Source organism: Pleurodeles waltl, chromosome 10 (assembly GCF_031143425.1).
Source record: "Pleurodeles waltl isolate 20211129_DDA chromosome 10, aPleWal1.hap1.20221129, whole genome shotgun sequence".
Lineage (NCBI taxonomy): Eukaryota > Metazoa > Chordata > Amphibia > Caudata > Salamandridae > Pleurodeles > Pleurodeles waltl.
The window spans coordinates 253,321,969-253,334,806 of record NC_090449.1 but is presented as its reverse complement, the minus strand read 5'-3'; the positions used below and the strand labels follow the sequence as shown (position 1 = coordinate 253,334,806).

Below are 12,838 nucleotides of genomic sequence, written 5' to 3'. Positions count from 1 at the left end.
TTTCAATTGTAAACATAGCATCAGCAAAGGCAAAAAGTCAGGGGGCAACCATGCCAAGGAGGCATTTCCTTACACGAGGCAAAAACAAAGCCATAGAAAACTTATTTGTAGATCACCGATACGCTGCCAGTTACTGTCATAGTTGAAACAGATGGTGAGAAAAATAATCTCGCTAACGCAGGTATGGTGTGGAGCATTGTGGGTGCTTCCCTTGTCAATTTCACTGATCTGCTACTTTGTGGGAAAATTAACACTTTTTTATACTCCTTTTAAAAGCCTTTCTCTGCTGCTGATTGCCTCTGGATCAGGAAATTGTTGAGCAGTCTCAGCATAGTTCAGGCAACACAAGCCCTTGGATATCTAAATGGTGCTGCTAGGAACTCCGGCAGCAGCCGAACTAAGACAACAAGCACTGGCAAAGCCATCAGGTTTGTTCCTGTCTAGCTAGTGCAATAGTTAATGGTTGGGTTACCTAGATTGATATATTCCTTTAGTAATTTACCAATATGTAATCCTATATCTTTCCTTCAAAATTTGGATTTACTGTCGGCAGATCTGATTTGGGGCAAAACCAACAATCGAGTTGTACTTCATAAATCAAGGCTTCTGGTGACTGAACAAAGCCTGGGTGGCCTACTTTTTGAGGTATATAATTTGGGAGTTCACTTGCAAATAACTGCCAGATGACATGAATGTGCAGGAAACGGGAATGCCTAGTGACAGACTGCCAGATGGTACTCTTGCTAATTTGTTTATGGGAGGCAGGCTGAGACTGGGGACCCTAGCAGGCCGCACAGCATCACTTTACAATGCTGGATGGAATTTTTCCAGTAAACCAAACCAGTGCAAATCGATGTCACTGTCCTACCATTAGTGGACTTATTGAGACCCCCCACTTATATTTCGGCGCTACACAGGTGGAAGCCAGCAAGAGGTGGGCTTGATGAATGTGGGGAACGGTTACTGTACAGGGGAACTAAAATATAAGTCCAAAATTATTGAAAATGGTTGTTTCTAATCCAAACAGTTTTTATTATATGGTGCACTCTCTGCAGTTCCAATTAGGATCTATGAATACTGAACCCAAAACACATCAAATGATGCAACTACTGTTCACGATAGTAGATGGAGGTTAGTTACATTGTTGTACAAGGCTCTTTTTAAAATTCATAGGACAGCACCCACAGGGCTAAGGTTGTGAAGGTTAAACTGCCTTGGGGGGAACACCTATAAGAATAAGAACGGAAGAAAGCTCTTGCATACGTTCATTAAGTAAATACAGCAAATTCAGCTATCTACATAGGAGCTACCCGACACCCAAAAGGGTTATTAGTAGCTACAATCTAAACATTCATGCAGTAGATGTACAATTGACAACACTGGGATCTTTCTGATAGCAATGGGCTACCCTACTGTTGTGAAATTCTGGAGAGGAACCAGTGTGACAGTCATCGACGATGGATGAGGTTGAGTTATGTTCTCTGGAACATTGTTTATTAGGCCTTTTTGCAGGTCTTGGGGTGGAAGGCAGGCAACAGGTTTCTGAATTTAACTCTATTAGCAAAGATGGCAATAGGCATGATTCACTCAGCAGCGGAGGATCAATCCAGCAGATACCGGTGTAAAGTAGTTGAGAAGAGGGATACTAACGAAATCATAGCTTTACACAAAGAAGAGACTTGAGGCCACCGTAGGTGCCCCATAGCATATAAAATGGAGGGAATCAAACTGACCAATGAGGTGATACTGGCAGCTAAGAAGCGAAAGCTAGTATTGCTGGATGTGGTATAAACGTGAGCTGGAGACAGATGCTGGGTAGTGGTCAGCTACATGCCACTCCCCGACACAGAGGACAGTCGTCGCGACCCACACACTTGATGTTTCCAACGAAAATAGCCATCTGTCCCTACATATGTGACTGGTAGACACGGCACATGTTTTATTGCCCTGATAAATACCTAGTATAACACTGACGACCCTTGGTGAACTTGATGAAGTCCACAGAAAGTAGGAAAATAAGCACGGGACTGGAACAACTGTTAAATATATACGTGGTGATACCTGTACTAGAGACAGTTGAACAATGTAATAACATTTCTTAAACAAAACAAAAAAGAGCAGCTAGAGTGGTGGTTGTTTTTTTGTTAATCAAGTTTATAGGCTGATGTTTTTTTTTTTATTGCAAGCATATGATACAAAGCAGACAAATAAATAAAATGTTACCTTCTGAACGTGGAGGCCGAATGCTTGAAAAACAAATTTCAAAATAGATTAACCATCGCATATAATTTGAATAGAGCAGTAAAGGTGTGGGTGTATTTGGCATACCAAAGGAAACAACTGGAAAATATGAAAAATAGGATACTTATTGTTCCAAAAAATGTGCTATTGGCTTCGAATTATTGTAATCTGGAGACAATTTAAACAGACAAGGAAGAAAAAAAAAAGTAAAAGGGTATAGAATGGAAATAGTAAAATGCATTTATCTTACAGCCCTGGCACTGAAGTGCACTTCCTTTTACGCAGATGAGCACTTGATCAAACCAAATGCTCTCACTCATAGTGCGACAGAACCAATGGTGGAAGTGGGCTGACCCAGCCTTATGCTGTATGTTCTGGCAGGTAAAATGTGAGAGCTGCTGAACAGGCCAATGGATGAAGCGGGCTGGCCTAAAGACCGTCAGGGGATATATAAATGTATACATTAGCTATGATTTTATTGCATTACATTAAGATGGAGTAACAGCCAACGCTGTCCCACAACAAAACTTAACAAGCATTTGCAAAGCCAAAAGGTCTTGCCTATACAAGAACTGTTGGCTTTGGCAATGTGTTTTGTCATGGTGTACACCAGTGCGGCTGCTGTCCGGCGTGAAGTGTCAGAGTGGAGTGGGGTATGTAGAGTGGATTTGTTGGAGTGCAGTATGGAGGTTGGTATGTCAGATTTGAGTAGAGTTCATAGGTTCAGTGGCAGAGAGTTTCAGAGTGAGGTGGGGTGGAATAGGTTGGAGTATACTGAGGTAGTGGGGTGAATTTGACTGGAGTAGAGTGGGTTGGATAGAGCTGGTGTAGAATGGGGTGGATTGGAGTGAGGTGGATAGAAAGGGGGTTAGGTTGATTTGGATTAGGGTGGAGTGGGTGGTTTGCATTACCAGGATAGGACTAGGGTGGGTGAATTGAACTGGAGTACTGAATTAGAGCGGGTGGATAAGGTTGGACTGGAGTGGAACATTTTTGAATGGAGTGGATTGGATTTCAGGGCTTGAAAAATCCACTCGACCACTCACATGTGCGAGTCTTATTTGATCAGGTCGAGCTATTTTTAATACTTGCTCATCCCTTCTGGAGAGATGACAACGAACAGGTGTTCTGTTCAGTTGAAAAGTGGAGGGGCACTACAAAATACCTTTAAATCTTGTTCTTATGTCACATTTGCTCTGTGTTCACAGACAAAAGTCAAAAGTCAGTTTTTCTTACAATTAATTTTCCTTCTGCATGCAGAGTTCCAGGACTTTGTAAGGTGAACTGTGTGACCTGCTGCTTAAAATGTAAAATAAAAGAATATGGGGTGTCAGGGTTTTCCTAACACTACATTAAAATGACTAAGTCCACTGTGCAAACATTTCAAAATATATTTCAGTAGTTGTGAAAGCCCTTTTTTAAATATTTCTGAGTGATGAAAAAATATTTTAACAGGATGAAAACAAATCAGAATACTTTACATGTCGATATGCAAAGGATATGTTTTCTGAAACCAAATTTTCACAGATTGGTAATTCAGTATATAGTTAGTGGAGAGGTTTTTGGACATTTCTTGGAAAGTTACTGGTTGTAGATAACAATATGTTACCACATCATGGTTTAGTAATATATTTATTAAAATTCAGTGTTTAAACAAACTGAGAAACACTCCTGCCCTGATGGCAATGTTGTTAGTAAACTAAAAGAAGTCCTAGTTTATGTGAGCTAGACCTCATGGGTATGTGGGCTAGATTCTTGTGATGCATTCAGCAAACTTCAGTCTACTTAATCAAACAAAAGAGATTTTTTTGTACTGCAGAAATGCTAAGCTCACATATTTGAAGTTGCAATCATATGTGAGAATTAAGAAAAAGGCGACTCTAAACTATTTGCCATAGATCACACAATTTGAGACCCATTTACAGGTCAAGTACATTACAGTTAGGTCGAGTAGATTATTTAAATTACTCGACCTGCAGGTCTAGTAGCATTTTTATGATTTTTCGAACCCTGGATTCACTGTATTGGAGTGGGATGGATTGGACTGGAATGGAATGGGGTGCATTGGAGTGGGGTGGGGTGGGCTGGATTAGAGTGAGGTGGGCTGGATTAGAGTGGGGCGCTTGATTGCATTGGGATGGGTGGGGTGGATTGGGGTGTGCTGGGCTGCAGTGGGAAGGAGTGGACTGCAGTGGGGTGAAGTGGATTGAATTTGAGTGTGGTGTATTGGAGTGGGTGGATTGCATTGAGGTGGGGTGGATTGGAGTGGGGTGGACTGTAGTAGAATGGACTGGATTGGGGTGGAATGGACTGGCATTGGGTGGATTGGAATGGGTTGGAGTGGGATAGGCTGGGTGGATTGGAGTGCCGTAGACTGAACTGGGGTGGACTAGACTGGAGGGGTGATTTCAAATGGGGGCGGATTGGGGTGGATCAAAGTGGGGCGGTGTGGATTTAACAGAGTGGTGGACTGGATAAGGGTGGGTGGATTGGATTGGGGCGCACTAAATGGGGTGGGGTCAATTGGAGTGAGGTGGATTGGAGTGGGGTCAATTGCATTGGAGTGAGGTGGGTTGGATTGGAGTGGGGTAGATTAAGGTGATTTGGAGGGGGTGGATTGGACTGGAGTAGGATAGATGAATGTGGACTGAAGTGAGGTGGATTAAAGTAGATTGTACTGAGTGGGGTGGATTGGATTAGAATGAGGTGGTTTGGGTAGCAGTGGCCTCAAATGGAGTAGGGTGGGTTGGTTTAGAGTGGGGTGAATGGATTGGAGTGGGGTGGACTGGAGTTGAATGGTTTGGGGTGGGTGGACTGGGGTGAGGTTAATTGGATTAGGATAGGGTAGATTGGACTGGGCTGGATTGGGGTTGACTGGATTGTGGTGGACTGGAGTGGGGTGAATTGGGCTGCTGTGGGGTGAACTGGATTGGAGTGGGGCAGATTGTTTGGATTGTAGTGGGTTGTTTGGGATTGGTGTGTGGCAGATTGTTTTGGATTAAAGTGGGGCAGACTGAAACAGATTAAAGTGGGGCAGATTAGAGTGGGCAGTTTGTAGTGGGCATTGTTTTGGAAAGGAGTGGGGTGGATTGGAGTGGGACAGATTGCTTTGGATTGGAGTGAGGTAGACTGGAGTGGGGTAGGTTTCAGTGGGGCAGATTGTTTGGAATGGAGTGCAGCAGATTGCAGTGGGGCAGATTGTTTTGGATTGGGCAGACTGGATTGGGGCAGATTGTTTTAGATTGGAGTGGGGTAAATTCGAGTAGGACACACTGTTTTGAATTGGAGTGGGGTAGATTACTGTGGCGAAGATTGTAGTGTACTGCACAATTAGGTTTAATAAATTACGCATAAAGAAACAATGTCACTTTACAATATTTAGAACAATATAATCGTCATCCTTTGAGAACATTACCTACATGCAAAAGCAAAAGAAAACACGAGTGCAAAGTGAGAAAAGACACCATGGCAAAATAAAAGTTAGCTATAAAAATAAAACCCTGCAATTGTGTTTGTCATGCTGGGCACGTTTTTGAAAGTCACAGGCCTTCCGTTTGCTGGGTACTAGAAGTTAAAAAGAACAAAATAGTACCTCAATTGCATCCAGAGCAGCAGACTGGCACTGAAAAGTTGAATCAATCATTGCTTGGTCCCCGATTCACATTAAGGAACAAAAATAATGCCAGGCTTGCAGTGACGACTTATGAGGCTAAAAAGAAGAGTGCCACGCAAGCCAACAAATGGTAAGCGACAGGTGGGCTCCAAGCCCTTTACTGTACACAAGAGTCTTGCAAGCGAGACACATGCACTAGTGCATGCACTCGCAAGCTCAGCCTTAAAAACAGAAATTCCTTTCCACCTCTAAACACCTATGTGCACTAATACTTGATTATTGTTTGTGGCCCTTGTTTTATCATATGGTAAAGCAGCTGGAATACCTAAACTCTTCTTATATTGGCCTTACACAACTCCATTACGACAAAAGGCATCTTGAATATATAAAGGCCCTTCTGCAAAGGCTCAACTTTAGAACAAGCGTTCTAATCACAGTGGTTGCTCTTTTGAGCAAATCACTTTATCTCCCTCTGCATAAAATATTAACTATGCATGACTTAATTCAATTATAAGTCACTGAAACACAATATCACTGTGTAAATCGATGGGTGCATCACCCATTGACTTCCTTGACCAATTACTGCCCACACTAACATGAAATCCTCCTTCAGGATGTGGCAAAAGTAGAGCTCCTTGTTTTCCTGTGCACTATGTGTCCCTTTTAATTTCCTCCTTTCCAGGTGACTGGTCAGTTGTACATTTTTAAACAACGCCGGTCTCTTGCACCAGTCTGCGAGACCATTTGTCGCAGCTTCCTAAGACCACCCACATTGGGAAGGATCACCATGCCCCGTTCCCTTCCCCAGGAAGCGGGAAGGCTTGTTTCTTGGCACAAGTGTTTCTATGCTCCTTCCCAACTTCTTTCTAAGCTTCTTTAAGGAGCACTTTTGCTTGGGTCCACCATGCCTTCTACCTGGGTATTGCGCTGGCCCCTCCAAGGCAACCCGAAAATGTACATCCATCCCTCCATTGCTACCTTGCTAGCTTTAGTCTATATGACTACCACATTATAAACAGTACATAAAGCCTAATTGGAGTATTACAGCAGTTAGCATGAATGACACTCAAAGACCGTCAATGCATCACATGATACAACAGTGCTGGGAGATTACTCCATTGCCCCAGCTCACTCAGCATTACCATGGCTATGACAGGGCCGGAGCTCATGTAGCGGATCAAGGCAGGGTAGAAAGGCTTCCTCTTCAAGTCATGGTAGTGAGCTGCCAAAATCCCCTCGGGAGCCTGAAAAGAAATGCAAAAGTGAGGAACTAGGAAAGAAACATCAGTTACACGTCTCAGTCTGGTACTGCAGTCCCATTGTCTCTTCCAGAAACAGGACTTCACATAAACTCTCTCAGTGCATCTTATAACAGATCACATCTCCTCATTAATCCAGAAACGGGACACCTCATAGTTACTCATTGCTCCTGTGTCTTGTGGTACAGCAGTCCTATCATTTATAATTTTGCCCTAAAAGGCAGGAGCACAAGCAGAAGATGGCAATTTCACATTGGATGTCTCCCCAGAGCCCATTTGGCATGAATTTTCTTTTCTTTATATCTGACCATGGGAATGCCTTAAGGGATCTGACTAAAAGTTTTGGGCTGCAGCAACAAGTATATGGAAACAGATAATTGAAACAGGAAAATGGTACACATCTATCCGAGTGGCCATTCAATTAAGGAGTAATAGCAACACATGGTGAAGGGCTTGATTGTGTGGTGGGGTCAGAGGAGTGAGTCTGAACTGGTTCTGAAAGTCCATACCATAGCACTCCAAATAATCACAATGTACCGTAGGCATGTCCTGTTTAGGCCCGGGTAGCATATAAATTTTGCCATAGTTATCGCATGTAACTTATTAAGTGAAATCCCCAAAATTGCACTATTGTGCAACCTAAGAATTACGCACCATTTATGGTAAAAACGTATTGCGAGCTGATGAGAACAAAGCTAACAAACAGGATGCTAGTGGCTGCTATTTCGGAGCTTGTGTTTTTGCTGTACTTAATGTAAACGTACCTCTGAACGAAAAGGGACATTAAGATGCACTTTTCACCTAGTGCTGGTGTTGTATCCCATGTAATTTAATGCCATTTTTCAGACATTTTACCCAATTACACAAAAGCAAATATTGCTTGTTTCAATCCAAACCCCCTAGTCCTGGTAAGGCACAATAAATTCAGATGAAGCTCCTGACTGCCCATTGTTTTAAGGAATTTGTAACCATCCCAAAGAACAAAAAATCTTGGGCTGTTGAAAGGAGGATTTCTTGGGGTACAGTGCAGGAGATATAATGGTGCATTCCAAACTGCTGAGTTTCCAAGCAGTTTTGCCTATGTTTCTCAAATTCACTAGTATGATGTGCTCTACACCAGTGTCCCCTTAAGTCTGCTCATTAAATACACCAAACTAGACCTTTGCAACCAATTTACTATGTGCCCTTGGCTGCAATAATTACGTCCCCATTTCTCAACATTGTTCAAAGGCCCTGGGAACAAACCTTATTTTTCACCCTTTGGGGCGCGTGCGCCCAACTATGCCTATTCAGGCCTACCGCGTAGAATGCCTGATGCAACGGACTCTATTCCGATTCTGCCCTCTATGCCGCGCGAAGTATCCCTATACAGACCAGCACTTGGTTTGTAATTTGTGCCTTTCTCCAGACCATCGGGAGGAAAATTGTGAGGCCTGTCGATCGTTTTGTTCAAAAAAGACTTTGAGATCGCAGTGCTAGAAGACTCAAAATGTCGTTGAAAAGCAGTGAGCATCTCCACGTTGCTGAAGAAGAGCAGGTGCAAACAGCAGTCTCCATCTAAGACACAGACTCCGAACAGGAATTGGAGGACAACAGACCCATCACAGCTGGACAGTATGTGAGTACGTCTACCCCTACACCCCTTCACAAAAAAACATTCTAAGGCCTTGGGTACACCACTGCCGGAAGGCCATGGTTCGGCTCGAAAAAAGACTGTCAGCGACCGTCCTTCAGGGTCGCGCCGAAAAAGGCCACTCCTCTGTCTACTTCGGAGTCGAGTAAATCTATCAAAGGCTCAATTTTGGACTCCAGTAAAAAAAACTTTCTTTGGAGTGGAAAATTCAGCAGTCCGCTTCGGAGCCGACACCTTCCACTACATTTTGGTACCGAAAAAACAACAAACTTCGGAACCGAAAAAATCCCCATGTAAGAGGAACAAGGTCTTTCAAAAAAACAGAGAAACCCATAACACCTCTGAGGAAGAGTCGGACATTGAGCCCATTTTACAAATTACAGATGAGACAATCCAGAATACACATCCATAAAGACAGTAAGGATTGTTACTGCACCTCCTTTAAAAACAAAAAGAAAGCTGCCTTTCCAAGAGGAACTGGACTCTGTACAGCCACAAGCAAAAGGAGAAGCCAATACCTCTTCATACTTCTCCTCCTCATTCTCCACAATTATCTGTCTCACCTCACACTAGCCCTCCACCAATGCCTTCTCCAACACACTAATTTTATTCACAAGGAGATATGGAAGACCCATTGGATCCTTATGACCCTGATCCCATCCCAGATAATGACCCAAATACTTACCCATCAAAACCATCTTCACTAGAAGATACCACTGCATACAACCAGGTCATATCCAAGGCAGCAGCTTATCGTGGGGTAACCATGCATTCAGAACCACTGGAAGAAGATTTCTTATTTAATACACCATCTTCAACATGTTCTAAGTACCAGTGTCTCCCAATGCTACCAGGCATGGCAAAACACGCAGACTACATTTTTAGGGAGCCTGTAAAATCTAGGATTATCACACCTAGAAAAGATAAAAAGTATAAGCCTGCACCCTGTGACCCAGATTACATTACTCATCAGGTCCCTCTGGATTCAGTGGCAGTCAGTGCAGCAAGAAAGAGGGCAAATAGCCAGTCTTCAGGAGATGCACCTCCTCCTGATAAGGAGAGCAGAAAATATGATGCAGCAGGAGAAAAAAAAACACAGGCAGCAAATCAATGGATAATTGCCAATTCTCAGGCACTGCTAGCCCACTATGATAGGGCCCATTGGGATGAAATGCAGGATATTATACAGCATCTCCCAAAAGAACACCAGAAGAGGGCACAGCAAGCAGTAGAGGAGCGGCAAGAGATTAGTAATAATCAAATAAAATCTGCCCTTGATGCTGCTGATACAGCTGCAGGGAACGTAAACACTGCCATTACCATTCAGAAGACATGCATGGCTGCGCTCATCTGGTTTTAAACTAGAAATTCAACAGGCTGTACTTAACATGCCTTTTGATAAAAAGCACCTCTTTGGCCAAGAAGTGGACACCACTACTGAAAAACTGAGAAAGAACTCAGATACTGCGAAAGCAATGGGCGCTTTGTACCCCACCCCATATAGAGATTCATTTCGCGGGCCACAGTTTTGAGGAGGTTTTAAAGCACAATCCTCAGAGGCTTCCACCTCACAAACAAAGCAACCACAACAAACCCAGTATCAACGAGGTGGGTTTAGAGGATCATATAGAGGTCAATACTTTAGAAATGGAGGTAAATTCCAAACCTCTAAACAAACAACACCACAACTTAAGCAGGGACTTCATTGCCTCCCTTCCACTCCACACATCTCCTGTGGGGGGAAGACTACAGCAGTTCCACTCTCATTGGCAAAATATTACCACAGACAACTGGGTACTATCAATTATCCACAATGGCTGTTGCCTAGAACTGATAACCACCCCTCCAAACATTCCACCAAAATATCACAAATTGTCCCCAGAACATACAGTTCTGTTATAACAAGAGGTACAATCTCTATTGCTCAAACATGCAACAGAATTAGTTACATAGTCCTAACAAGGAACAGGAGTATACTCATTATACTTCCTAATTCCCAAAAATGATGGATTCCTCAGGCCCATATTAGACCTCAGGCCCCTCACTCTACACATGGTAACTCAGCAAGATGTTATTCCACTACTGCAAAAACAAGATTTTAGGATTGCTCTAGACCTCAAGGATGCGTACTTTCACGTACCCATCCACCCAGCACAAAGAAAATAACTCATGTTTGTCATAGCAGGAAAACACTACCAGTTTAAAGTATTGCCATTTGGCATAACAACAAGGGTGTTCACAAAGTGTCTAGCAGTAGTAGCGGCATACTTGAGAAGACAACACACCCATGTCTTTCCATATCTAGACGATTGGCTAATAAAATCAAGCAATCTTACACAACCAAAAGTCACACCTTCAACCAGCAGAAGTAGAACCTTATCTAGGTGCTATCCTAAATACTCAGCTAGCTCTAGCGTATCCAAATATACAAAGGATACAAGCTTTCCAAAATGTAATACCACTCATACAGCCAAATCAACAATACACTAAGATTTATCATGAAGATTCTAGGAATGATGGCATCTTGCGTTGCAATAGTCCCATATGCAAGATTAAACATGAGGCCTTTACAACAGTACATTGCACAACAATGATCACAAGCACACGGTCAACTTCAAGATCTAGTATTGATGGACCGCCAAACACATATGTCCCTTCAATGGTGGAATCACAGCAATTTAATGAAGGGGCGGCCATTTCAAGACCCTGTGCCTCGGACCATAATTACAACAGATGCATCAATGATCGGTTAGGGAGCTCACCTAAACAATAAAACCATTCAAGGTCAATGGGATGTCAAATAGAAACAGCTATACATAAACCAGTTAGAAATATTAGCTGTGTTCCTTGCCCTAAAAGCATTTCAACCCCTTCTCAAACAGAAGAATATTCTCATAAAAACAGACAACATGACAACCATGTATTATCTCAACAAACGGGGGGAAACATTCATCTCAGCTGTTTCTTCTAGCCCAAACAATTTGGAAATGGGCAATTCACAATCACATTCATCTACTAGCACAATACATTCCAGGAATAGACAATCAGTTGGCATATCTCCTCAGCAGAAATCACCAACAGACACACGAATGGGAGATTCACTCACCAGCACTTCAAAAAAGTACTTAAAAAAATGGGGAACCCCAGACATGGATCTATTCGCAACAAGCGAAAACGCAAAATGACAAAACTTTGCATCCAGACACCCACATCCCCTATCCAAGGGCACTGTTATGGATCAATTGGTCAGGGATATTTGCTTACGCTTTTTCCCCTCTCACACTCCTTCCATTTCTAGTCAACAAATTACGTCAAACGTCACTCAACATGATACTCATAGCACCAACATGGGCATCCCAACCTTGGTACATAACACTATTAGACCTATCTGTAGTACCTCATTCCAAACTCCCAAGCAGGCCAGATTTGTTAACACAAAACAAAGGTCAAATCAGGCATCCAAACCCCGATGCTCTCAATCTAGCGATTTGGCTCCTGAAATCATAGAATTTGGTTATTTAAATCTTCCATCAGAATGTATGGAAGTAATTAAACAAGCATGCAAACCTACTACTATACAGTGCTGCGCAAATAAGTGGAAAAGATTTGTCTACTATTGTCAATCTAAAACAGGAGATCCACTTACAGCATCTAGACAAGATATTGTATGCTATTTGCTTCATTTGCAGAAATTAAATTTGGCTTATTCATCCATTAAAATACACCTTACTGCAATATCTGCATACTTACAAACTATTCAACATACTTCTCTATTCAGAGTTCCAGTTATCAAAGCCTTCATGGAAGGATTAAAACGCACCATTCCACCCAGAACACCACCAGTTCCATCATGGAATTTAAATATTGTGCTTACCAGACTCATGGGACCACCTTTTGAACCCATGCACTCTTGCCAAATTCATTTTTTTTTAGCATGGAAGGTCACCTTCCTTGTGGCTATTACTTCTTTAAAGACTAACTTAAGGTTGTACTACGAACAAATCCAAAATTTCTACCAAAAGTAGTATCTCCTTTACACATCAATCAAACAGTGGAATTGTCAGTCTTCTTTCCACAACCAGATTCTGTGGC

General features: G+C 42.5%; 1 protein-coding gene across 3 annotated transcripts in view; it reads right to left on the bottom strand.

The window, feature by feature from the left end:
- Positions 1-12,838, bottom strand: part of NME4 (NME/NM23 nucleoside diphosphate kinase 4) — a 96,317-nt gene that overhangs the window by 32,619 nt on the left and 50,860 nt on the right. For 2 of the 3 annotated variants that reach the window (XM_069210350.1, XM_069210349.1), the window contains exon 3: positions 6,997-7,098. The exons of the other annotated variant lie outside the window; for it this stretch is intronic. In XM_069210350.1, coding sequence (XP_069066451.1) covers positions 6,997-7,098 — 102 coding nt within the window. The remainder of the gene's footprint in view (positions 1-6,996; positions 7,099-12,838) is intronic. 3 annotated transcript variants of the gene reach the window in all.